We start from the raw sequence: 26,307 nt of genomic DNA on the forward strand, positions 1-26,307 counted from the left end.
AAAACCCTGGTTTTGAAATCAAATGCCACCTGTGTGTGCATGTATTTGTTTGTCACGATAGCAGAATAAATCATGAACCACTTGACAGATTTTAAACAAAACTCACAGAAACTAATCACCTACAACTGGTTAACTTTGGAAGTCAACTCAATTCAAATGTACCAGCACATCTAATCGATCTTAGCAAACACAAATGTGGTTTTAATTCAGTCAATTTACAGACATTGAGTTCAGATTTAGCGTGGTCATAGCTCAGAGTCATCCACCAAAACATACTTTGAGCACTAATGGAACATATGAGATCTTTGTAGAAAGCTTTGGCCCTAATTGTTGAAGCCAACCCTGCCTGACTGTTAGAAGATTATCTCATGAATCATTTGACAGATTTTATTGAAACTCTGAGAAAGTAATCTCCAGATGCATGTCTACAACAGATTAACCTTCGGATTCAAACCACTTCAAGATGGCCACCACAGCCACTCAACCACAGCAAACACAGAAATAGCTATAACTCAGTCAACTTCGCAGAGACTGACATAAAAGTTTGTGTTATAATACCTAAGAGTTATTTCCATCACATATTTCAAGCAATATCAGGTTGAGCGTAGTCTTGTGATATTCCATGAGATTACACATAATATCATCAAGACTTGACCAAAAAGGCTAAAACTCCATTTTCATATAAGATTATCCTGTTTTGCATTCCTTCAAGGAACGATAGGCCTGGAATTTTCAGTGTGTGTTCAATATGCTTCGTTATGAACAGTGCGTCACTTAAGGGTTGAGAATAAATGGCTTCTTGAACAGATGGCTGACTTCAGACTTTTGTCACCGACTGCATTTTCTTCACAAGCAGCTTCAGCAAACAAAAAGGACACAATGCCTGCAGGTCACTGCCAACTCAGTTCAACTGATGCTGCTTTTAAAGGAGCACTGTGACACAGGTTAAGATTTGATGCATCTGACAGGAGCACAAGAAATAATATACCTTTTGAAGAAAAAAAAGAAAAACAAACAAAAAAACCTGACCAAAATGATAATGCAACTGTCAACACACAGACGAGTGCTGTTAATCGTCACCAAAATGTTTTTCCTCTTAAAGGACTTGTTCAGACATTTTGAAGTGGGGTCCTGTGCATAGGTTATACACATTTAATATCTTACTTTTCATAAATAGCTCTTTTAACGACCTCAGTTTGGAGAAATAGAGTTTAAATTTAACCAGATCGATGAGCTAACAGCTACTCTCACCTGGGGTCATCTTAAAACAGCTGCGTTCTTAAAAATGCCATAACGGTTTATGCAAATACTATTTTATACATCTTTATGCTATGATCAATTTTACCCTACAGCTAATAACATAAAATTATATAGTTATTTGAAAGCCCAAATAGCAGCAGCAGATGTCTGTAGCAGTTTCAATGCAGCCTGGGGCACTTCCAACAAGATGTCATTATTTTTGTCATAATAACTGCGTAATGCAAAACTGACACAGATGTAAAGTTCTGCTGAACTATTCCTTTAAGCACATATAATTCAGACTTGTTTAACTCCTTGAAGGCTTACGCATATATGGAGTTGTTGAAGACTCGGGACAGGGCGTAGTTGATGTGACTGACCATGTGATCCACCTGGTCCTGGCTCTGTAGTCTGAGTGAGTACGTAGTCTTGTCTGTATCGATGACAACCTGTATGAAGACAAAGTTTCTGCTGTAATACTTTGTACTTATAATAATAATATTAATAATAATGAGAAGAACACAAATAAGAGATATCTGTCCCACCTGGTGCTCTGGGTAGGTGTTCATTGCTCTGATTTCCAAAAAGTTGAAAGTGACCTCCACCTAAGCAGGAAAAAAAATTTAAAATAAAGTTACAGTGGTTCTCTGCAACACTAACATTTTCCTATTTTCTTCATTCTTATAAGGATATGAACATATTTTTACAAGATGGCACTTAGTTTTTGGTTCTGCCATCTCTTTTTAAATAAGAACTCAAAGTTAGGATAGTTGGGAATGCATCAACATTGCTATAAATAGCTCAAATAGAGCTGAATTACAGTCATATTTTGAGCACACACTCAGACCTGCGTGAAAAGAAAAGTTTTCAATAAAATTATTATAATTTCTGCTGTAACTATTTATAACATGATGGCTTCAATGACATGCTAGGCAGGCACCCAGCAGGAGAGTTATCTTCTATATAAACTAGAAACAGTTTGATTTCTTTATGATTAAGGTTATGTGAAGTAGTTATTTCTACCTACTGTCACCAGCAGTCATAGCAATCCCAGTTTGGAGAATGAGACGGTCATTTTTATGAAGGAGTCATGCTAACGACAATCAGGACAGAATCTTTAGAAGAGCCAGTTTCAGAAGAGAAAGTGAGAAGTGAAGGAAGTGTTGGTTGATTGTAATTGATATTGTCATTGCCATGTTAAACAATAACATTGCAAGTTCTTCCTCATATTAAGGAGCCTTACTGACAGGTATTATTCCATTTTTTCATGCTTGGAAATTTGAGTTTATATTTGCACCAAATGACAGAAAAAAAGGCTTGTTTGGATACTGAGTAGCAATTAGCTTGATTTCCTGATGAGAATTCCTCCAATTTTTCCAAGATGGGATCACTTATAAAGTAACCTACAGCATAACAAATTAGCTTCAGAAAAATAAAACGATAAATAAAACTCCTTGTTCTGTAACTAGAGGACAAACATGAGAGCGAAAGTAGTCAGAAACAGTTAAACAATGTTAGCAGCAATAATGCTACAAAACCTGCATGGGCCAAAAAGGAGAAAGTATTATATCTGACATTTCTCAACACAGACACATTTCTCAGTACAATCATAAGGAAAAAAAATCAACTGGGCTTTTGTGTTGTGTTGTGAACAAACAAGTAAACGAGACACTTATTTGTTGACTTTATAAATACCGATGAAATGATGTTATTGATTACTGTGTAAAATAACTGACATAAATTATAGCAACAACAACAGGATCATAAAACATTCCATCAGCGTTCTCAACTAACTATATATTTATTTGCAACATTGATTACGTTTATGTTTGAAGACAAAATAAATATGAAGAAACAACAATAAATAAACAGGTAACTAAATAAAACACTAGATAACTAACTAACTAGCTAACTAAATAAACACTGGTTAAATCCTTGTGAAAATATCAAAGCTGCAGTGAAAGAGCTTAGAAATTGCTGCAGAACTCATTCTTTAAAAAATGCTGTAAGTATAAAAAAAATTCTTGATGCAACCAAGAAGGGATTATAAAGACATGAAAGCTTTTCATTCTCTGCTTGATGTTTATTCACCCAAGTGTAGGATGACTCATTACTTTTTTCTTAGAAGTTATAAACTTCAATTTTTTTTTATTATTATTATTTATTTTGTCCTTGCTGAGCCAGAAACTAACATATAAGTAATAACTAGTCTGTGTCATAAAAACACTTAAGATAAATATATATATATATATATATATATATATATATATATATATATATATATATAGTGGGAATCTACCTTTTGCACCAAAAATGAATCAAATTTTTGTAAAATGTCAGCTACACCTCAAGTCTTCTGCCACCTGCCATGCATCGTTTTTTCACTATTGCCACTATCATTCTGGAAGATCATCGCCACAGTCATCAGCATTTTCTTTCTTTTGAGAACTCTGTTTTTCTCTCTGCCTCTATTGAATTACCATGAGATTTTGGCTGGCAGATAAAAGCCATAAAACTCCTCTGAGAGTTAGGAACATTTACCTTGGTGGGCACTTTGACAGCAAAGAGATACAGCCTCCATGTTGCCAGGACCTGAAGGGGGGGAGCGGGGGGAGGGGAGGGGGAGAGAACACATTTATTTTTTATGTCATTGAGCAGGAAAAGCAAAATGCAAATCGTTGCAAAAAATAGCGCAGCACAATAAGGGAATAAAGGGAGCAAATCATCTCTGCGGTTCATCCGAATGTCTTGTGTAAGTCGTACAAAGCACTCGAAAAATTAGCGAGCTTGTGACAGCGTGTTGGAGAAAATGAAAGCAATGATGATGATGATGATGATGATGATGATGATGATGACACTGCAAGACTTGTCGAAAGTCCAAGACTTGTCGAGCTAACATTTATTCAACAGATGGCTCAATTTGCAGGAAAGGAAACTATTGGAAAGACCAGATGTAGAAAGAAGAAGCAAAATAGAGAGGTGCAGGTTTTCACACACACACACACACTCACACACACAAAGCATTACCATTTTAAAGTGTCTGGGGTAATTTAGAATAAGCAAATGTGAATATATTAATATTCTGCCCTTCCTATTAATCATTTATAATGCAGAAAACTGTAATTAGCACACCACATGTATGCAGTGTGCATCTCTTCTCCTTCCAGGCCTTTTCTCTAACTACTGGACACACTTTTTTTTCCCCCAGCTAGTTTTTAGCGTTCCCCTCCTTCCTTCATCATAATTCTCCACCTTGCATCCTGTCGTTCCCCTAAATTCTCATCTTCTTGGGTATGGTATCCTTCCCTCAATCTTCTTGCTTAATCCCTAATCCCTCCATCTCTGTGTCCTGTTCGGTTTGTGCCTGCCCCAACACCTCACTCCAACTCCACCCCCCCAACTCCCTTGTCTCCTTTGGCGATTCGGTTTTTCCATTCTTTTTTTCTGCTCTGTCGCTTTCAATTCCTCAAGGCCTTTCTGTGCTGAATGGCTAATGGCGCCCCGCTGAGAGGCGGTAAGAGGAAGAAAGAAAATGAAACATACAAAGAAAAGCGAGGAAGGAGAGATAGGAGGAGAAAGAAGGACGGAGACACTTGATTTCATTCCTGATAATGGAGTCCTCAGAATCCCTTCAACTATCCTGCACCAACCCTCAGCGAAACTGACCTCACGGATCAGCGTAACGTCTGAAAGATAATAAAACACTATAACAGACTCCCACAGAGTGGAAGGACAAAAAAAGAAGAAGAAGAAGACAACTCCTGCCAAAAAAAGAAAAAAAAAGAGACATCAACACTCAGCTGGGGGAGGTGCCTTTGCAGAAAATTACTAGTTCAAATCACAGCTCACTGACAAGTTGGAAAACAGTTACAAATCCAGAAGGTAATGAGACACCTTAAGACAGATAAAAAGCAGAGGAGATATAAACAACTAATTAGAAAGTGAAACGGAAGCAGCTGCCTGACAAAGAGTCTCATCAAACAAAGACATCAATAATGTAAACTCTCCGATGAGCCACTTCGATCCTCTGAAACTGGCTTTGCGTGACGACTTTCTTCTTTCTCTATATTGTGTAGATCATCATTTACAGCTTATTTGTGTATTATTTTGACACCAGTAGTCAATTGCAGCAGTGAATGGAACAGTCTGAGTGGTATTAATTCAGTACAAAAGTACAGCATCATTTCCAGCCACATTACAATTAGTTTAATTCAAACTCTATAAGAACCAGAGATGTTTGCCAAAAAATAAAAATAAAAATTACAGCTTTCTATTATGTCAGAACCATTTTGGTAAAGGCTTGCTTAAAATGTTTCAGATATTTGGTGAAGTGCTGATGTGGACTCTGACTATGAAGAAAAAAATAAAAATCTCCCATTTGAAATAGTGCCACTCGGGCACAACTGAACAAAAGATTTTGAGTGTCTGCTGGAACCATCCAGGGGACTTAATGCTTATTGTTCCTTGGTTGTCATGTCATAATGAGAGTTATAGAATAAAAATAGATCTAAAGAGCAGCCTAGAATTTTTAAGTGTCTTAACATTTTGCACCAATTCAAGGCAAAAAAAGTGAAACTACACTCATAAAACTACTTCATTGGATTCACCTGCTTGATTACATGTTAACACAAATAACTAATCAACAAATCACATGGCAGCAACTCAATGCATTTAGGAATCTAGACATGGTGAAGATGACCTGCTGAAGTTCAAACTGATATTTAAAATGCAGAAGAAATGGGATTTAAGTGACTCTGAATGTGGCACGGCTGTCGGTGCAAGACTGGCTAGTGTGAGTACTTCAGAAACCGCTGGTCTGCTTCGATTTTCATGCACAAGCAAAGAATGGTCCAAAAGAGAGTGAACAGCAGTTGTGGGTCACAAAAGTGCCTTGGGGATGTCAAAGGTCAGTGGAGAATGGGAAGATAGGTTCAAGACGATGGAAAGGCAACAGCAGCTGAAATAACCACTTGTTACAAACATGATCTGCAGAATACCACCTCTGAATACACAGCATGTCTAACTTTGAAGTATATGGGCTACAGCAGCAGAATACCACACTCCAGTGAGCTAAGAACAGGAAATTGAGGCTTCAATTAGCAAAATTTCAATTTGGACAATAAAAATTTGGATAAACATTGCCTGGTCTGATGAGCCTCAATTGACCGGACTCCAGTGGCCTTCAAAGTCACCAGTTCTCCATCCACTCCAGCCCCTTTGGGATGTGGTGGAACAGGAGAGTCACATCAAGGATGTTTAGGTGACAAATCTGTAGCAACTGTGTGATGCAGAGGAGGAAGAAGAAGAGGAATCTTCTCAAAAAAATCTATGCCACAAAGAATTAAGTCAGATCTGAAGACAGAAATGGGTCCAACCCTGAAACTACCATGGTGAACCTAAGAAAGTGGCCAGTGAGGTTAAAGATTTTGATGAGCACTGCTAGCAAAGTGCTAAATTAGTATTGAAATCAATAAAATTTCAATAATTTCAGAGGCGCAATGGTACATAGATTTCACAGTTTTGGTGCATAGCTAGGTTTGGTGCAATGCTAAACATTGACTCAACTCGACTTCTCAACTAGAAAAGTGCTATTGTGCTATTCATACATGAGTGGTACTCATTAAATGCCTGGTGGTGTATTTATTGGCATTTATTAAATGCCAAAAAGTGTTTTAGAGCATGTAAATTATAACCCTTTTGGCTTTCCATACATCCACCTTTCCTCAGTTCTCTTATGTTCTCAACAGCTGCCTTGGATCAATGAGAACATGAAACTATCTCACACTGCTGAATTGAAGCAAACAGGCAGGTCTTTAGCTCCTGAGTTTCATCTGAACAAGCCAGTTTTGCTTGTCTTTGGTGTAGATGACTTAAGATAGCATCTTTCTCTACTTTCTTTCCATCGTGGCTGTTAACAAAATGCAAAAAAATAAAAAATAAAAAACAGAAAACAGGTGCGTCCTCCTCTAGATGAGAGTGGTGATCCCCCGTGACTGATTTATTCCTTGTCTGATTGCCTGTGCCGGACACCCTGATGTTTGTTTTTACAATTTTGTTTTTTTAGTGCAAGTACATATACTGTTTCCAACCATATCCATGTATCTGTTCAAACTGTGCATGAGGACACTTCAAAATAATTACTAAACTCATTTTTTAAATTAATGGTATTGTGCACAATATTTCAAAAATGCATAATCATTGCATTATCATTACTACAGAAGCTTTGTCAATTTAAATTCATAATTCTTAAACTGTTTTGCTTCAAAATAAACTTTGAAAGTAAAATAAAAAGTGCCTACTGTACCTCTTCTACATTTGTCAGTGAAATTCTGATAAGAGGACATTTTACATCCTTCTTTTTACTGATAAAAACTATTGAGAAAGGGAAAAAAACACTCATATGTTTCATGGTGCTCATTAGGTTTAAACAGATCGTTCTTAGATAGAGCACCAATTAGTACTATTGGTCTCTCTCTCTCTTCCTCTCATACAAACAGCTGATAAATTAAATTTCTTCAAAGGGAACCAAAAGAAAAAAAAAACTATTATAATATTAATTATCAAAACTAACTGGAGTGTAAGTTAAATCCCAGGAGTCAAAATCAGACTATTCAGCTTCTCAGTGACATTTTTTATTTATTTTAGGGGGAGGAGGGGGGGGGNGGGCAACACTTTGTCCTCAAGAGTTTAGCCCTAAAAGCTGCACTAAGAGCTTTTACAAGATGCGATGGTCATCGTCTTTGATCTGGTCAGCCAAGCAGACAGCAGGTGACAGTCTGGGGAAAATAAAAAATAAAAAATAAAAAAGTGAAGAGGAAGTGTCATTAGAAAGGACTGGAATGTAAAGATGAGGGGACGAGAGGTACAGAGGTGCCCTTGCTGTGATGGCAGTGTTAGAAGCTCCAGTTCAAAGAACCCGGAGGCCCGCCAGCCGGGCCCTGAAGCCACACTGCAAGAGCGTGGTGGGAGTGGTGTGTCATTCAGGAGGAGCGCGCGAACAGTGCGTGCACAAAAACAACTCGCTCGGCTCGGTTGTGTGAGTTTGCGTGCACATACTCGAGAGGGGGCAGAGGGCGGGGGCTTATATTAATCATAAGCTGTCAGGCTCTGGGTCTCACACTTCAAACGAGATGGTGCAAATCAGAGTGTGTCTCTGGGTCATGTGTGCATATGTGAGTGTGTGTCGGAGCCCTGCCTCTGAGGAAACAAGCAGGGGATCAGTGCCAGATTTGGTCACCGGAGGTATTTTTGGCCCGGCCACAAGGGCATTTTAGAAGACACTAAAAAGTCACAAGCACAAAAATCAGAGACACTGCGAAACAGATATTTGCATGAGGCTAGCAGCATGCTAACACGTCACACACTCGAGCACATCCAAGTGTGTGCGACACAAAGGCTTGCTAAGCTGGCTTTGGACTCTAAAGGCCTGTCCCACTCAGTCAGCTGCCATCAAGTCAACTCTGCTTCGTCGGAGCACAACCCTGCCATCAGTCAATCCGTCATTTTGCATGCAAGTGAGAGTGTTTGTTACAAACAACCCGCTGGAAGTGCAAATGGCCCAGGTTCTGCTTCATGAGTGGACTTTAGAAGACTGGAACACAAGAGGAAGGAATTGGAGCCAAATGACAGGAAGGAAATGCAAAGCTTATAAACACACAATTTTACAACTATCAGCAACAACCACACTGAATTTTAGCTCCATAGCTGTAAACTGACAGAGTTATAGCCATTTCAGTGTTGGCCATCTTGAATTAGACTGACTCCAAAAATTAACCAGTTGTAGATGTATAACCAGTGACAGTGTTTCAATAAAATCCACGCAGTGGTTCATGAGATTTTTTGCTAACAGACAAACAAGGTTGACTCCAATATTTATTGCAAAAGTTTTAAGCAAAGATCTTATGCAATGAGTAGCACTCAGTGTATGTCTTGTGTATAACTCTCAGCTACAACCACACAAACCTTTAGTGCAATATATCTAAAATTAGCTGAATTTTAGCTAAATTTGTGTTTTCTAAGGTCAGTTAGCTGTAGCAGCCATCTTGAATTGGGGTAACCCCAAAATTTATTCAGTCATAGATAAAAATCCAACAATTCTTCCCTGAAGATTTCGTTAAAACTCATCTAGCGGTTCATGAGCTATTTAGCTAACAGACAGACACTCAAGCAGACACGCAGATATGGTCAAAAACATTATCAGCTACCTTCACCTTTCATCAGCAGGCAATAAATATAGAGGAGCACAAGTGCCTGAACAAAAATGGTGTAGATTTGTTGAAAAAGCCCCAAAAAAAGAAGACAAAGTCAAAATATGAAAATGCAGTGCAACATATGAAATGCAGTCAGTGTGAGTAAGGTTAAACAGATAAGGACAGAAGAGAGGAAGTGAAAGGAGCAGTGGTTATGGGGACAATCAGACAATGGGAGTGATGGAACAGCAGAGAGAAAGCAGCTGAACAGGATGGAGAGATACAGAAGAGCCAAAAAAACTCGGAGTTGCCTTTCAGCCTCGACAATCCACGCTCATTCACACTTTCTCTCCCTCACAGGGGGAAAAAAAAGAGAAGGTCAGCAGTCACACTTCACAGCCTCTCAGCCAAAGGCTACCAACATGTGTTATGATAATCAAAAAGAGTGAGCTCGGTCTTAATTACAGCGCACAGTCCTCACCACGCACAATTGGATGGTAAATCGAGATACTTGCACAGAATATGACTCCGTACTGACAGCATCTCAGGGAAAAAGACATGAAAGGAAGTCCATGGCTCATGCTGTCGTAATGTTTGCCATTACACCAAGCTTATTATCGGTCTAAAAGAGGCTGACAGAAAGCAGGATTCAGCCGCGAGCCCGGCCGTCTCCTCTTCTTCACTTCTTTGTACTCTGCTTCCTTTCAGAGCAGCAACACGCAGTTCTCCCAAGCTCAGTTTCACCATTATAAATTATGTAATTCAGCGAGGGCGGCTCGTTGCTGGCTTTGTTTACTATCACAGCTGATTTATGTAGCATCAAAAACATGTTCTTTGACCAACAGCTCAAAATTCACAGGACGGAAAGAACTGCAGAGGCAAACTGCTCATTTCTGTCCTCATTTCGTCCCAACCAAGGCTGATGTTATGAAGTTGTCCTCAGCTGATAATGACGGCAAAATAATGATTTGTTGCTGTGGATAAAAGTTTGTTTTCGGAGCTTATCACACCGCAGAAAAACGGACGCTTTGAAAGAATGAGCTGTGCTTTCTGCCCTGAGACAGCGAGGGCTGGTCCACTGAGGACGATGACTGAAAGCTCCAAAACCAGCTCCACTGAAGCACATCAAACAGGCAAACAGAACCAGGTTTGTTTTAAACCTAACAGTTTAGTTGTGAAATAAACAAAAGCACAAGGTAGAAGAGAAATATGCTGTTCAGTTCCCTGACGTCGAATAACCTTCAAACAATAATGATCGTGTAAAATAATCATTGGCAGCATGGCGTGCCCTGCTGAGGACGCAGCATCAGATGACAGCAAGGTGAGATAATGTTTGGTTGCCTTTCTGCCTGTTGGCAAAATATCTCTCAAAACTCTTGGAAAGTTATCATTGGATTATTATCTTATTAACTTAATTATCTATTAACTTTTTGGAGTGAACTTTATTCAAGTAGGTTGGCACATCTATGCTTTACCAAAACTGACCATACCTCAGTCAGTTTTACAGATATTGAGTTAAAATTTGTAGTGGTAGTAGCTGAGAGTCATTCTCATATCACATTCTGAGCACCAAGAGATCACACAGGATCTTTGTTTAAAACTTTGGCATATAATGCAGTGGGCAATATGCATTCCATCAAGGAATGCCGCTTTCATTTAAATATGGAGCTCGAGTTGTTAATCTTGTTGGCATTAGAAGAAGATCAATTTGATTAGCAAAAGCAGCAAGGGTATGTAGCTACAACCATGTAAAAAATTAGCCCATTTAAATTCAGTTAGTTTAGAACATAATTTAATCTGGTCCTCACTGGGTTTTAAAATCAAATCAATACAACCTTATGGAACAAAACTTGGAATGATATTGTTCAACAAAACAAAACCTTATAAGTCCAAATGCAGATCCAGTGTGTGAAAGAATGTTTCACATGAGTCACTCATATGTTGGACACTGACTTGTTCTTTCATGGTACTGATATCTTCATTGAGAAACACCCACAAATGTGAGAAAAAAAGTTGTGAAGAGGGCAAACGAAACCTGTTAAATGTGTCAGATTGCATTACAGTGCATGAGCTCATGACTTTCCAACAACGCAGACGGGTAAGACTCAGGAAGACGTTTAGTTTTCATGCTTATGTTTATTTTAAGAAATAAACATTAACGTCATGAGAACCTCACATAACAGACGATAGGAGATAAAACTGAAGCCGAACAGGAAGAAGTACAACAAAGGGCTGTGGCATAACGACACTGTTCACAAGAATACCTGACGGATTTTTACATGGTAGAAAATGCTGGTATGTTCCTCAGCACACACAGCAGCACATTGGCAGTGTGTCTGAACAGTTTCGACACTAATACATGTAGCAAAATGTTTGAAAAGCAGAGTTTGCACATCATTTTAAGCTTATATTCCAGAAGACTCACTCAGACAGCATACGTCCATCTGATGCAAACATAACGAGACAGTTTCAGCGCCAGGACTGAAATGTTTGTCATGTCAAAGGTCACCCCCCTGTTGCGGGTTAGAGCAAGCGCGTTAGCTTCCGTAAGCTACTTCAATAATAAGGAAGTTGTTTTGGTTACAATTTTGTGACAGAACTTTGAGGTTGTCCTTATTCAATGCTTTTGTCCTCAGAGAAAACAGATGCCACATAAAGCTTTAAGTGCTGCGACTGCTCGCTGTTTCCTTCACTTGAACCAAAAGGCAGTGCAGTGCACAGGAAGGTCCCAGAGCCTATTATTTTTGGCAAAATGACTTCAACAATTGCAGCAGAAACTGCAGTTTCACAAATTGTAAAAACACGTTTGAATCAGTACTGCTGGTTGGACGTGGCTTGAAGGGAAATCATAAAACCTCAACAGTGCCATCAGCCTAAGCACGTAGAATCCTAGCTGTGATATGCTACTTTTAGCAAATACGGCATGCTTGTTTTAAGTGGGAATATCCACTGCATGTGTTTTGGAGCAACAAGTAATGATGGCATTAAAGAACACACCCTTCAAACACTTTGTCTGCCTGTTGGAGCACAGCTGCAGCTCTCCAGACGGCAGGCAGGGTGTCCAAAGATTGTTTAAAAGGTCTTTAATGGATAGTTTCAGAAACATTCATTTGGTAGCCATTAGCCCAGCCTGGATGAAGACTTTTGCTTCCTTCTTCATTCTCCATGCTCTGAGACTGAGGTCAGCTGATAAGGTACTAGCTATTGGTAACTATTTGACAGAACATCACTTCAAAATTGACCACAGCATCCCTTTAATGCTAAAGTTTTGTTTTCTGAGACATGAGTTTTCTTGTTTTCCGTGCCTTTCGTTTGTGCACACCTCTACTCTGCAGACCAGCTTTCATGCTCGAAGCGAAAAACAACTTTGACCCAGACGGTCCCATTCTTTTTGTTTCTCAGGAGCGTCTCCTCCTCCTAAAGAACAGCTTCTTGATCTTTTGTGTCAGAGCCTTTTCCAGACATCACTATTTTTGTTCAAGTGTCAGACAAAACCAGTTGTTTTGGCCACACTGGTGGGTATTACAGCGAGGCGGATGCAGCTTTTCAGTCCCTTCCAACGCATTAACGTCCCTCTTGTATCTACAGCACATCCTATGTCAGCACGTCAAAATCAGTTCATTAATGCAACAGATCTTGTTTCATGCTTGTGTCATGTTGAAAGTTATGTGTAAAGCACTGTGCAAAAGTCTTAAGAGGTTTTTTTTTGTTGTTCTGGTCATTTTTGTCTATCAAGTCTGTCTAAGGAAACCTAAACTAAAGGGTGAACCAGTTCTGTGCATTCGCTTACCAATTTGTCAAATAATCTCAAAATCTTTAGGCAATAAGACAATCTGTTGCCTCTAGCTGCCTCTAGAGAAATACCAAAGGTACCACAGTTTGACGGGCCTAAATGTAGTTTAGTTGTACAAATAAGGCGATCCCATTTTTAGTTCTCATTCTTTTCATGTTTTCTGCTTTTCTTTGCAAAGCACCATCCAAACTAATGCACACTGAACTAATGGGTTGAGCTGAGGCGTTATGATTAAATCATCTCTGAAAAATAACACTCAGCTTTAGAGTTAATATGGCAAAAAAAACCTCACTATTCAGACTCTGTTGTCTGTATTATAATAGGAATCTGTTGACATTTCCAGCTCTATAGAAGACAAGTTGGGGAAAAAAAAAGAAAAATCACTGTGGAGACACTTTAATGCCTCTGGGCCTAAACAGAGTGTTCCACCCACACTGGACTGGATTTGGCACTGGCAAAATACTTCATGATCTTCAGCAAAAAGTACCATTCCTACAAATTGGATAGAGAGCAGAAAGCAGCCTCAACAAGCCTTTTACTACGAGCGTGTCACCAACGACACGTTTTGACAAGCTCCCTTTACCTTACCATAAATACGCCACAGTTTGTGCTATCAGAAAAATTCTAACTGTTTTTGAAAGCGGATAAGTTGCCCTTTACAGCAAATATGTGGTTATTACAGTAATCTCACTTCCAGAAGCCCCCAAAGTAGCCCTTTTGTAGCCCTCCTCACACAGACATGGTCCAGACTGGTGGTAAAAAAAAAAAAAATTAAAAAATAGTCACTGATTACAATACTGTAGTTTAATGAATGTGCGGCACTATTATCAGTTATCTGCAACAAGCATTAAAAAAAAAAAATCAAAAAAAAAAAAAAAAAAAAAAAAACAGCAACGAAGCAAAAAGAAAAAACAGGCAAAAATATTTACTCACAGAAAATTTTTACAGTTAAAATAAGCAGAAATATCCAGGTGACTATTTTTAGGTTTAAGTATAAATTACCAGCTAAACACTTAAAACAAAAAAAATTAATCGTAATGTTTTTCAAAAGCGTGTGATATTTATTCAAAATGTTTTGAAAGAAATACTCTGCATATTTTAAAGTGGAGTTCTAGACCAAAGTCAATTGTTGCTGTCAAAACTACTTCAGAAATTTTATACAAAATTTCTTAGCGGTTCATGCAAACACCATTTTATAAAACTTTGCATTACCGTCAATTTTGCATTGCACATTTATTTCCATAGAATTCTATAATTACTTGCAACAAGTGCAAATAGTAGTAGCAGCTAGCTATGGCTGTTCTATCAGGAATATCATATTTATTCTGAAGAAAATAGACTTTTAGACTGGAGCTGTTTTAAGACAGCAGCAATCCACTTTGGCTTTGGTTGCATTTGGAGTAGCCATTAGCTCATTGGTTGGTCAGACGTAAACTATTTCTACAAATTCATCTTATTCAAAGAGCTATCTGCAGGTAAGATATTAATTGTTTGTAACCTTTCCAAGGAACCCCACTTTGAAACTTTAAAAATATCCCTTTCAAAATAAAAGCAGTTTTGCGGGTGGAAAGAAAAATTTACTGTGAAATATATAAAACTAAATTGTAATTGTTATCAGTGAGAAAAATTACATTCAGTAATTTGTTAAACATTCATTCACTGTGATGAATGTATACTTTCAGGGTAAATACCTGAGTTTTAACTGGTTTAAGCTGGCTGGATCTACAAAAGTGGACTGGTTTCCTCTATAAATGATTTATTTAAAAGAAGAGAACTTGAAAATTCAAGGCCAAAACTCATTATTCCATATTACACCCACCACCAATTAAAGAAATTACATCACTGCTGTGAAACATCCCTCACATCTCCAGCCACCAAACATTTAGATACGGTAGCATTTAGTCACCCTCAGATCTACTGGAGACTCATGAGCAGATCTTTCACAGCAACTGTAGAACCTAAGGAAGAATGAGCACCCGAGTGTGTCCAGGACTGTCAAACAGCGGCGCGCTCAGACAGTAATAGGCCCGTTGTTGGTAAGAACACAGAAACCGCAGAGTCAACAGGGGTTGAAACAGAGCAACCAATCAAGAAAAATAAGTGGCGGAAGAGCCAAAACAGTAACTGGGGCATCACAACACAGCAGAGATTTCCCTCTCCCTTCTCCCTCTCTCCCCTCCCTGATTCCATCCTTCATTCACCCTCCTCCAATGGGATGCCCTCCCCCTTTCCACCATCACCCCCTCCCCTCCTCTCAGCCTTTGAAGATGCTTTGTTTTCTGAGTTGCTTCTAATCTTCAAATAGAGTGATCTAATAATGGCTCTGAGAGTGTGTGCGCAAGCTATTTGGATGCGCTGAGCCATGTGTGTGTGTCTGCATAAAAGCGCATTTTAAACTGCCTGCACATGTGTGTCTTGGATGTGCATGAGTGTGTGTGTGTGTGTGTGCGCGTGCATGAGTGCGATAGAAAGATGAGAACGTTGATGCTCCCCAACACATTGCCCTGGGTGCTGTGTGGATGTCATGCTGCGACCTCCCAGAGTCTGTCTGAGATGGGTGCTGGAGGTAACTGACTTGTGTGTGTGGGGGGGTGCGTGTGTGTGTGTTTGACTGTTTGTCGTGGAATGATGGCTGGTACAGTAAACACATATAGACAGTTTGATACAAACAATGTCCTGAAGGGAAAAAGCAGCAAAAATGTAGGCCAAAGACCTAATGGTAAATATACAGCTGTAGTCCAACGTTTACGTATATTAATCACAGGCATAAATGTCATAATAATTCTGTCTTTAAATTATTTAATCCAGACAGGGTCAAAAATATGCAAACAGGCTCAAATATATGCACAAATTCACATAAATCTTTCAAAAAAATATCTTGACTTGACAAGGCCAAGGACTTGTCGTTAGTCTGCAACTGATCTTTTCACTGTACCATAAAGCATAAAAATAAGTTGAATGAAAGCACTGATTGGACTGGACAGAACTCAGTATATCGAGAAAGTCCAGTGAAGATCATTGAAGGACAACTGTAGATTTACAAGTGGAGAAAGGAATGGCCTTGATCTCAACCCTTTTGAAAATTTGTGGACTCTGCTCAAAAACCTGATCTGTGCCGAGAAACTTATCAATGGAAATTAACTCTACTGATCCCCCCCTCCCAAAAAAAAGAAAAACCAGGGGTAAAATATCCAGCTAGAATTATGCGAGAAGCTTGTTGATGGATACAAAAAGCAGATGGTTGAAAGGCCACTTTCTATAAGTCTGTATTTTTTTTGAACATGTATAATTTTGTTCTTGTATAGGTTAGAGAAAGTCCACAATAAATTCAAACTTGTGCACCTAATTCTTGTTTTATGTTGTATAATCATTTCACCAACAATGGCAACAAAACAGCTTAAATAAACAACTTAACATCCTTAAATGTAAGTATCTAAGTTTCTGATGACGACTGTAAACTGATGATTTAAATTTTACGTTGCACCACAAACCAAACCAAACCAACCAGAACAATCAAGATTTTAGATTTCAAGAGATTTGACCCCCTCAGAGACGGCTGCATAAAGAAGAGAGAGAAAAAAAAAAAAAACAACCTCCATCTCATCTTGAAGCCACTGAGACACGATTTGAGACTAAATTCTCTTCATAAGATCGTCTTTCTCCACGTGTGACTTTTTCAAGTGTGGCAAGATTTTGCAAACAACCCAGATTGAGTCAAACAATCCATTTACAAGCACATCTTTTTACACTTTGCACATCCTAACAATCACATTCATTAGAGTGAAAAGATTACCTTTTAAAAAGGAGGGAGACCTTGACTAGGATGAATGTAGATGTATCTACGTATATCCAACCCCTCCCCTCCTTTCCCTTGAAAGAACTTGGAGCTGTTGCAGCTAAAGCCTATTTAGATAGTATGAAAAAAAAAAAAAAACTCTTGCGAGGCAAAGGCCTAATTGAATTGCTTCTGATGGAAAGAGGAGCTCAATACGCTTTTACAGGTCCGAGTGAAGATGGAGGGGAAGGGCAGAAAGGGGAGAGGGGGAGAAAGTGAGAGGCGACTGGCGGGGTGTGGGGGGGGGTGATGACAGGGAGGAGAATAATCGAGATGGACAGATAAGGTGGGGAGGGAGTGGAAACAAAGAGATGACAAAAATATGAGAGGAGACTGCACAGATGAAAATATTCTGGGGACAAATGGCGGAAACGGAAAACCCAAAAAAAGGAGGACTGATTAACAGTTTCGATGCACTTTACTGGCTCGTCTCTAGTTGTCTTCAGGTGAGGAGGTGCACTCGCTCTTGTGCACAGCAACGCCTTGCAAGGAGGAGCTCGGTCGCTGACGCAGCTAACTAATTGTCAGTTTCTCAATAACAACGGTGGCCTTGGCTTCCTTCGACACATCTGCCCTCAGACCTTCTGGCGTGCGCTCGTTGACACACGCAAACACGAATTAATCAGTGAAAAAAAAAAAATGAAGTGTGCCCTGTATGTACACAAAGTCAGAGCCTACACACATACACTGCTGCCTGTGGCATTAAGGCCATCCTGCCACATCTAATAAACTCTGAGGATGGACTCAGTAGGCCGTGGCATGGTGTCCACTCTGCTCTGCTTAGACAGCAGCTGTCCTAAGCCTGATTTACAATGCGTCTGTTGTGAGTCTTAGAAAGCGTAATCTGTGACTTCTTATGACGCTTTCAATTTGCTGCAACTTGCTTCCCCTGAGCTCCATTTTAGCTGCTAACCAAGCCGGAGCCACTCCGTCTCCGGCACCTTAAAGCCGTTTTCACTTTAACTACCACTATCGCTCCCAAGTGACCCGGGGTGACGCAGAATTGGTGGATTTGGAGAGGGAAGAAAGAAATCAGCAGCCCTCACCAGAATTCTGTCCTCAGACTTGCCACTCCTGGTCTCCTGCTTGATGGCTCGCACAAACTTAATGGCCTGTTTGTCCAGCACCTTCCTGATGCTCTCTGCGAAGAAAGCAGAGAGATAAAAAATGAGAGAGTTAATTAGCTAGTGTTAGACAAACAGCTCTACCTTTAGAGGAACAGAAGACATGGCAAAAGGCTTTTAAGGATAGAAATCCATGCATCTACATGTTTAAAATGGTAACAAATGAGCATAAAAACACAAATAAATGAACAGAAACTTTAAGGATCATCAGATTTATTTCCAGTTTCTGGTATTTAAACTCGTTACACAAGGTGGTGCACATAAACATATCACCAAGGCTTTAATTTCTCTCTGAGCTGGCAGTGATGGGATATTCACATGTACTTCTTAACTGATTCAAATAGCAATTATACTTTTTAAAAAAAATCTTATTTCACAAAAAAGGTGAAAAATGGGCCACACTTTGGTTTGTAATGTAGAAAACAAACTAGCACCATCTTAAATCAGTGACCAAACTGTATGTCTCTTTAGCAATTACACAATAATAATTGAAAATGTATAAATATTTTTGAAACTGTAAAAAGTTTGAGAATCGGTAGGCTGCCCCTTGAGCAACAACAGCGTTCAGGTAAAATGCGTTGACAGTAAAAACCTCAGGAATTTCAGCTGAAATAATTATGGTTCTAGTTTAATTAAACAGCAGCAAGTATATTCACTGGTTGCCAAATTTAAGGTCACACTAAATCAGTTCATGGAATAAAAAGCGTAACAAATATTTCATCATGTGCATGTGTGGGTGTGTGTGTTGTGAGTTAGACTACTAAGAACAAGTTTGAAAATGAGATCAAATAAAACTATCAAAATAAAAACTTTTCTAGTAACTAGCTTTTGGTATTTTAGTGAGTTTTACTTAGATTTTTTTTACTTTGTTCATTTTAAAAACAGATTTTCCAGATGGAAATCTTCACAGCTAACATGGCGTGAAGAGTTGTACCCTCTCCTCAGTGGTCTTTGGGTCACTCACCATGCATTTTGTTATACTGTGTATATGTATATATATAAATGTCACATGCGGCTGCTAGTGTTGTAGTGTAATTTAAATGTATAGATTAAAAAACATTGTACTAAAGAGGCTGCCGTTATGCTCAGGTTTGTGTCAGACCACTGTTAAAGTCAAATCAGTGACTATATCTGAGCATAAACTGTGATGTTAAGATTTGCCCAAGACCAGTCTGGTACTTGGAAAGAATATGTACCAAAGGACAAAAATAAACCTGACAAAGACAGTGGCTGTAAAATTATTCAGACATTACCAATAGGACACGGACATTTTTGCTCAACATGAGCACAGATGTAAATCTAGGACTTTGGATTTTTATCTTTACAGTCATCAGATCTCGATCTAAGCAATCACTTTAAAGATATTTTGTTGTTTTCTGTAAGAGATTGCTTTATCTTCAAAGAACGGTGAGGTAACGTCTGACAAGAAAGGCGTCCCTGCAGATTTTTATATGGGATTGAATTAATCTGGAAAAAAGAACGTTGCTTTTCTACTCTTTTTTGTCATCACTTGTGTTCAGCGCAATTAGTGTCTTTAAATAGAAGCGTAAGCTGAACATCAAAGTATTAAACCTGGATTTAGGACACCAGCAGGTGACACTTTTTGGAAATGATCCAACAAACACATCAGGAAAACCTGTCTTAGAGCTTAGATATGGCCCAGATTTAAAAAGAAATCAGAATGAAAAAAATAGAGCCAGGTTGAGTTAATATTCTTTTGAGTCACATTTTATCCCTGGCTGTGTTTAAAAAGAGACAGGTGGATTACTTCTTTAAAGACGGGGCAGTAGAGCTTTGCATTCACAGAGATGGTGAAAGGCTAAAGGTTGCAGCTCACTGGGACGGGAATGTTGGACACTAGTTGGTGAATGGCCTTTGTGAGGGAGCCTCCAGAATGTTTTAAAACCTTTGCGATTGTTCTCAGTTGCTTAGTGTGAGTCTCAAACGCTCGCAGGCTTGTTGCTGGAATTTAGAACGTGATCAAACGTTTGCGCCACAAATTTTGTCTCAAAATATTTGAAATGTTGCAGGTGTCTCAAACTCTTCTCAGTTTAGCTTCCATCAATCTACAGTGCTAGAGACGAGTCTTGATACCTCCGCAGGAGCTACTCTTATGAGCAAAAGTTTAAATGTTCAGGTCTAAACGGCATGTAGATGAAAAAAAATTAAATATATCTAAAATCTGATCAAAATGTAACTAGCTTCATTTCAAAAGCTCATTCTAGTAGATCAAATCATAAACAAGGGGGCAGCTGCCAAGGTGTGTACAAAGTGGGCTGAAGTGGGTACGATGTGGACGGAGGTGGGCAATGAAATTATGTGCACTAACCTAGGATAGAGTTTGGCAAGTAGTGTACACAAAACTATGCTGTGATTTTAAAAAAAATTGCTGGCACAAAGCGTGGTCGCTTAGCTTGCTGATCACTCGCAGAATTCAGTGAGACCGCAGTTGAAAATGTGCCTATTTTGTCACATTTTTGAGTTGTCAACTTGTCTCCAACAATCACAGTCCAGAGAGATACTGACTATAAATTTGTATCACTCTGGACTAAAACTGTTTACAACAAACTTTGAAAAGTAGTTTCCAAAATGTCCTGAAACGATTGTTGGTTTTTTAATTTCTCTGTATGAGTCGCAGGGCCTCACTTTCCTGTCCTGTCACTAATTTTGAACCTGCACAAAAAAATTTGCAAGACAAATTTACGCTCAAACGGTCAGAGTTGTCACAAGAATCTGGAACTCGTCTCAAAGCCTTCTCAGTTTAGATTCCACGAGTCAGTAAGTGTGAGAAATTTGAGACAAATTTAGGAGACTTATGAAACTAAATTGCCGACCAAAAGAGAATAAACGGAACCATACTTATGACATTATGATTAAGTTACAAACAAAAAAGGATATGCATGCCTTTTGCGCAAATGTCGCAATTTATTTGCGGTTATGTAGGCTCACAAACATGTTTTAGGTACCAATTCAGGGTGTTTTCAAGAGGAAACTTGCTTATTTTCTTGCAGTTTTGTGTCTACAACTAGTCTCAGTCCAGTGAGATGCAGACATCTCATGACTGATTCATTCTTTTTGTCCCTGAAACAGAAAGAAGCAGCCGACTCATCTCAGTGGAACCAGAGCTGCAACCTTCAGAGACCAGGCGTACACCATGCTGGTCAACCCTGCTGAAACTTACACGAGGCCCCCCTCCTCCTCCTCCTCCTCCTCCTCCTCCGCCCCCAGCCAACATAATACAACCTGAAAGTACAGCCTCCAAACACAACCTATATGCTCTGACAGCAAAACAGGGACATATGCCAACGAGCTGTGTGATATTCACACCCCACGTTTCGCACAGGTCCGCCACACTAAACATGCACTCATCATGGGGCCCCAGCAGATGGAGACGTAGCGACTCATGCTGTGTCACGACACTCCATTGTGTCAAAGTCTCCCAACTCCCTCGCCATATTGCATCCTCCCCTACCCAGCCACATCTGTGAAGCTGGTCGTCAAACCTGACTGAGCAGCGGCAGGTGCTGGAAAGATGAGAGGGGTGTGGTGTGGTGGATGGAGAGGTGTGTGGGGAGCCCACTGGTTGAGTGAAGGATTGAAAGAAGGATCAGCTGAAGACAAACATGGAGTTACTGGCATTAGGCTGGGTCAGATCCAATCACTTAAACCATTTAAGTTACTATGCAGCCCCCCCAGGCTTCTCAGGGTGACCTCAGCATCTGCTCAGAGAAAAAAAAAAACCATACAAAAACAAACCAGGATTCTTCTTCTCTTTTCCTCACAGAGTTGTTGACAAGTTCCTCCTCCTCCATGTTGTTCCCTCTCAGGTGTATTAATAAGCCAAACGGCCTCCTGGTGCTCCTGCCCCCCTCTCCAAACTCCAGCAGGCCAGACAGAAGGAGCTTGACGAGTCTGAGCCTTAACTCTCCACATCAGGATAATTAGCAGTGAGAGGCGCACCGTCTCTGACGCCCCACAGTCCGAACGTGTTGACGCTCGGCCTGCCTGCGCGCGAAGCAAAGCGCTCCCAGTCACATCTCCACTCCCACGCGCACACACAGAGAGGAAAAGAACAGGGATGAAAAGTCCTCCTCGCTGAAGCCGCAGGATGAAAGCGCACGGACGCGCTCACATGGACGCCAAAAACAAAACAAAACAGAAAAAAAAGGGACCCGTGGCACAAACTGGACCTAAGTGTCTGATGAGTTTCAGGCAAGAAATCAATCCTGAAGTGCACACTTGTGAGCTGATATGAGTGGGATTATGAATGAAAACCTGAACACAGATTCATTGTTTGGTTTCTGAACTCCTGAAGACAAAACCTCCGATCTGAACATTCTGCTTTGTTATAATAAAAAAAATAAAGGTTCTGGTGAGAATTGAGAACTCTCCTATCTAATAAAAAAAGTGCAATCGAACTCACCTGTGATTTCTCTGCTGACGTTGGAGAAGCCCGCAGCTGCTGTTTCCTTCGAAGCCATAGTGCGCTCCTCTCCGCTCCTGCAGCCCTTTCCAGCCGCTTCTCTTTTTTCACTCTCCTCTCCCAAACGTCCCCTCTGTCTGACGCTGTTCACTTCTTTCCTCCACACCCTCCTGTTCTTCTTCTTTTTTTTTTTTTCTTTTTGCCTCTCCTGCGCGTCCCGGCGAGGCAGCAGTCCCGCACGGTGAGGCGTGAAGCGATGCGGCGGTGCGCACTGGCGAGATCCACCGAGCGACTCCAGCACTCAGGCACAGAGCAGGGAGAGAAGGGGGGAGAGAGAGGGCGGGAGGGGGAGAGAGCGAGCAAGAGAGGCTGGAGGGGGTGGTGAGAGCTCGTGTCTTTTGGGTTTGAGTTATTATTATTTTATTTAACTAATTGGTTAGGAATTTTGGTGCCAAATTATGAAATCGATCCATGCTGGACACTAAAAAGAGTTTTAATTAAAAATACCTAAAGGCAATGGATTATAGGTCCAAGTACATCCAACAAAAAAAAGAAAGAAAAAGAAATCATAAATTTCTGGTTATTTTTTTCAGTCAGTGTGATCATGTGGAATAAAGGATGGTGTAAGAAGCAAACCAGAAGCTGGCATCATTCACCACCTTCATAGTTTCACAAGGTAACATTTTACATTTGAGACATAATAGAAGTGAAGGTGTTCTAAATTGAGAATGATCACGTCAAGTTAAAGCTTATTTTTTTCAGCCCATTTAAAATAAGCAAACCAACGTGCGTAGAACAAAATGAACTTCTATAAACCACTGAAACATTATCAGATAAAGTTAAAGTTAAAGCCCAGCTTCCAAACAAATGAACACAATCAGTCTAACCTGATTGACAGTAAGAGCCAGGGTTTATAAGTAGTGATTCAAACTCATGAGCTGCTCTGACTTTCCCAAGCAGGTGGTCCCACAGAGTGAGGGCCCAAAGGAGTCTGTCACCTCTGGTTTTGAGTCTGAAAACAACAATATTCCATCAGGCTTGAGATACTGAATGTTAAAGTGGGAGCGCTGCTGGATCCAGATTGATTTTCAGCTCCACAAAGCCCAGAAAACCCCAACTAAGTCTCCCCATGACAGCAAATAACGAATCAATAACCAAATACAAATAAAAGACATTTGCGGCAAAACATGAGGCAAGCATAGCAACTATCACTTTGGAATTTATCTGTTTGATTTGAGTTTCAAAGAGCCTAATTTTTTCTATATGCAATGAATGTTTCTGATGGGGCCTTAAAGATTAAATGTGAAACAAATCAATTGTGAAACCAACATTTAATTATATAAGCAAGTACTTAACAGTTAGATAACTAGTTTCTTGTAAAGTAAACCGAACACTTTTTTTTTTTACAGTTTTATTCATTTTGGTGTTAATTGGAGGACCAAAGATTGCAAACAGTGGATCAAAGAGTTTTTAAAAGAAAAATAAAAGTGCCTAATCCTAATTTTCGTATTTTAGGCATTTATAGAAGGTATATAAAGCAGATTAAGCTGTTTTATCAGCTGCATAGTGGAGCTTCTTTAAGTCAGATGCACAAAAATCCTAAGTCTTTTCTTAATTTCCTTCAAGCTTGCAGTCATGATGATGATAATGCTTTAATGATATTCATCTGCTCATTAAGAAGCTGATTTTTTTTTCTGTCTGGTTTCATTTTATTATTATTTTTACAATAATTGATTTGCAGACTCTTTAAGTTTTGGCTGCCACCAGAAAGATGTTTGCACGTCACAGAGTGGGAAGCTGATTTGTTGCTTCTGATAAATGTGTTTTCAGAGCAATATGGCTGTAATAATGTGAGGACACCGAGGGAACAGAGCCATTTATCAAACACCTGCACTCGGCGGCTTTCTCCTCGGAGTTGTGGAATCACTTCTCATGGCCATGATAGGATTTGGGATGGAGAATGGGGAGGCCAGGTTTGAAGCTCGGGCTGAAAGTAACCCTGATGTATGATTCAGCTGCCCGTCTGAATGGCTGCTACTTGTCAGTGTCAGCGCCAGCGCAACACAGCTCCGCTGGTTTACTTAAGCAGCCAGAATTAGACTAGGATTTTGTTTTTCAGTATCACACACACATATATATAGATCACTTTCTAGTTTGACAAATCTGTTCATGAAGACACCAATAAATGGGCTGTGGCAGGTGTGGCCCCTCTCTGGATTTCCAAAAAATTGGCCCTCCAGGACCCCTGAGCCGTCCAACAAAAGTTGAATGGCCTGCTGTATCCATGCACACTACTTTCCGTGGGAGACCTTTGTGTTTGCATTTCTCTGATGAAAGGCAACTCGGTGGGGGGCATTATGGCAGAGAGGCAGACGAAGACAGCGGCAGGAGGGGCGTTGAAAGAGAAAAAGCGTAGTGCGCGAGGCTTGAATAAGAGGTTTATAGTCTGGGAAGACTGGAAGCGTCTCTAGGTTTCAGCGGGTTAAAACTTCATCTCTGTTCAAAGGTGCACTTGAAAAGGACGGGCCATTATTTATTCATCAGCGCAGCGTCTCACGGATACGTAGGAGTCGAGATGCTCAATGCACTGTCAATTACTGTTACTGTATGCATATGAGCCTGCAAGACCAGCTCGGATCAAAGAAGTTACCAAAGGAGCTGCTACTCTGGCAGCATGAAAACAAAAATGTATTCATTCAAAACAATGTGATTTCCTTTTTAAAATGCATGTTTTGTAATTCGATGAACAAAATGAATCCACCGTCAGTGGAGGACAACATAGAGGTATGAGAGCATTTGGGAGGGACTCCACTTCCCTTATTAGCAAAATTAGCAGACTGCAGCCCTCCCTCTACCATCTCTGGGTGCATGATGGTTAGTGGTGCTGAAGTGCTCCCCACAGGCTATCCTCCTTGTTCAAGAAAAAAGAAAAAGAAGAAAGAAATCACCTTCTGGGTATCAAAACACTGGAAACTTTGTTCTGATCAAAGCAGTAGGTTATATGGAGACAAAGTGCAAAAAGGTTTCATCTCGCTTCCCAAGTGATGACTGCAGGAGTTTAGCACGATCCAGTTCCAGCGTTCACCTCAGGCTTGGTTGTCTTTAACGTGAACAAAAGCAACACGAGACCTCAGGAGAAGCAGCAGCGCGGGAGAACACTGCACTCTACTGGTTATACACTGCAAACATCTAACCTCCTGGATTAAAATGTATCCTTTCGATTTCATTTTGAATTTCATGCTGTTGTCATCAGAGTTTTATGGAGGAATCCTGAAAACCGCAGCTGCTGGTATTTTACGTTGTTCCACTTAATTCAATCTGTTTCATATTTAAAGTAGGTGACAGTAGGCCAACAGTAGATTAGATTGAGTAATAGAATCATGACGTCAGTTAGAGTCTTTGGAAAAAGACAATGCACCCACTTTCAGTTCTAGGGTTTAACTTAACAACAAGGATCTGGTCTTTACAAGGTTCTAAAATTATTTGAATCTAGCCTCAAGTTAACCAAAACTGAACAGATTTCATTATTTATCAAACACAAATGAAGCCAAAATGGAAAAGCTGTGAAAAACTTAGGGTTGAAAATACAAATTATCTGCCAGGTGCTGCTGATCAAATGTACTTGATGAAATGATCATTATCAGTAGGACCCCTTTTAGAAAAGCAGTTTGCTGCTGTGGGGCATACAGGTGTGTGTTAACACA

General features: G+C 39.9%; 1 protein-coding gene across 5 annotated transcripts in view; it reads right to left on the reverse strand.

The window, feature by feature from the left end:
- carmil3 (capping protein regulator and myosin 1 linker 3) overlaps nucleotides 1–22,918 on the reverse strand; it is a 99,454-nt gene extending 76,536 nt beyond the window's left edge. For 3 of the 5 annotated variants that reach the window (XM_017420910.3, XM_017420911.3, XM_037973005.1), the window contains exons 1-5: nucleotides 22,604–22,918; nucleotides 18,103–18,197; nucleotides 3,781–3,831; nucleotides 1,785–1,844; nucleotides 1,567–1,688 (exon numbers count right to left, since the gene is read on the reverse strand). In XM_017420910.3, coding sequence (XP_017276399.1) covers nucleotides 1,567–1,688; nucleotides 1,785–1,844; nucleotides 3,781–3,831; nucleotides 18,103–18,197; nucleotides 22,604–22,661 — 386 coding nt within the window. In that variant the 5' untranslated portion in view covers nucleotides 22,662–22,918. The remainder of the gene's footprint in view (nucleotides 1–1,566; nucleotides 1,689–1,784; nucleotides 1,845–3,780; nucleotides 3,832–18,102; nucleotides 18,198–22,603) is intronic. The other 2 variants (XM_017420912.3, XM_017420908.3) reach the window with 1 other exon arrangement.
- Between the last annotated feature and the right edge of the window lie 3,389 nt (nucleotides 22,919–26,307).

This window comes from Kryptolebias marmoratus, linkage group LG20 (genome assembly GCF_001649575.2).
Source record: "Kryptolebias marmoratus isolate JLee-2015 linkage group LG20, ASM164957v2, whole genome shotgun sequence".
NCBI classification, from domain to species: Eukaryota; Metazoa; Chordata; class Actinopteri; order Cyprinodontiformes; family Rivulidae; genus Kryptolebias; species Kryptolebias marmoratus.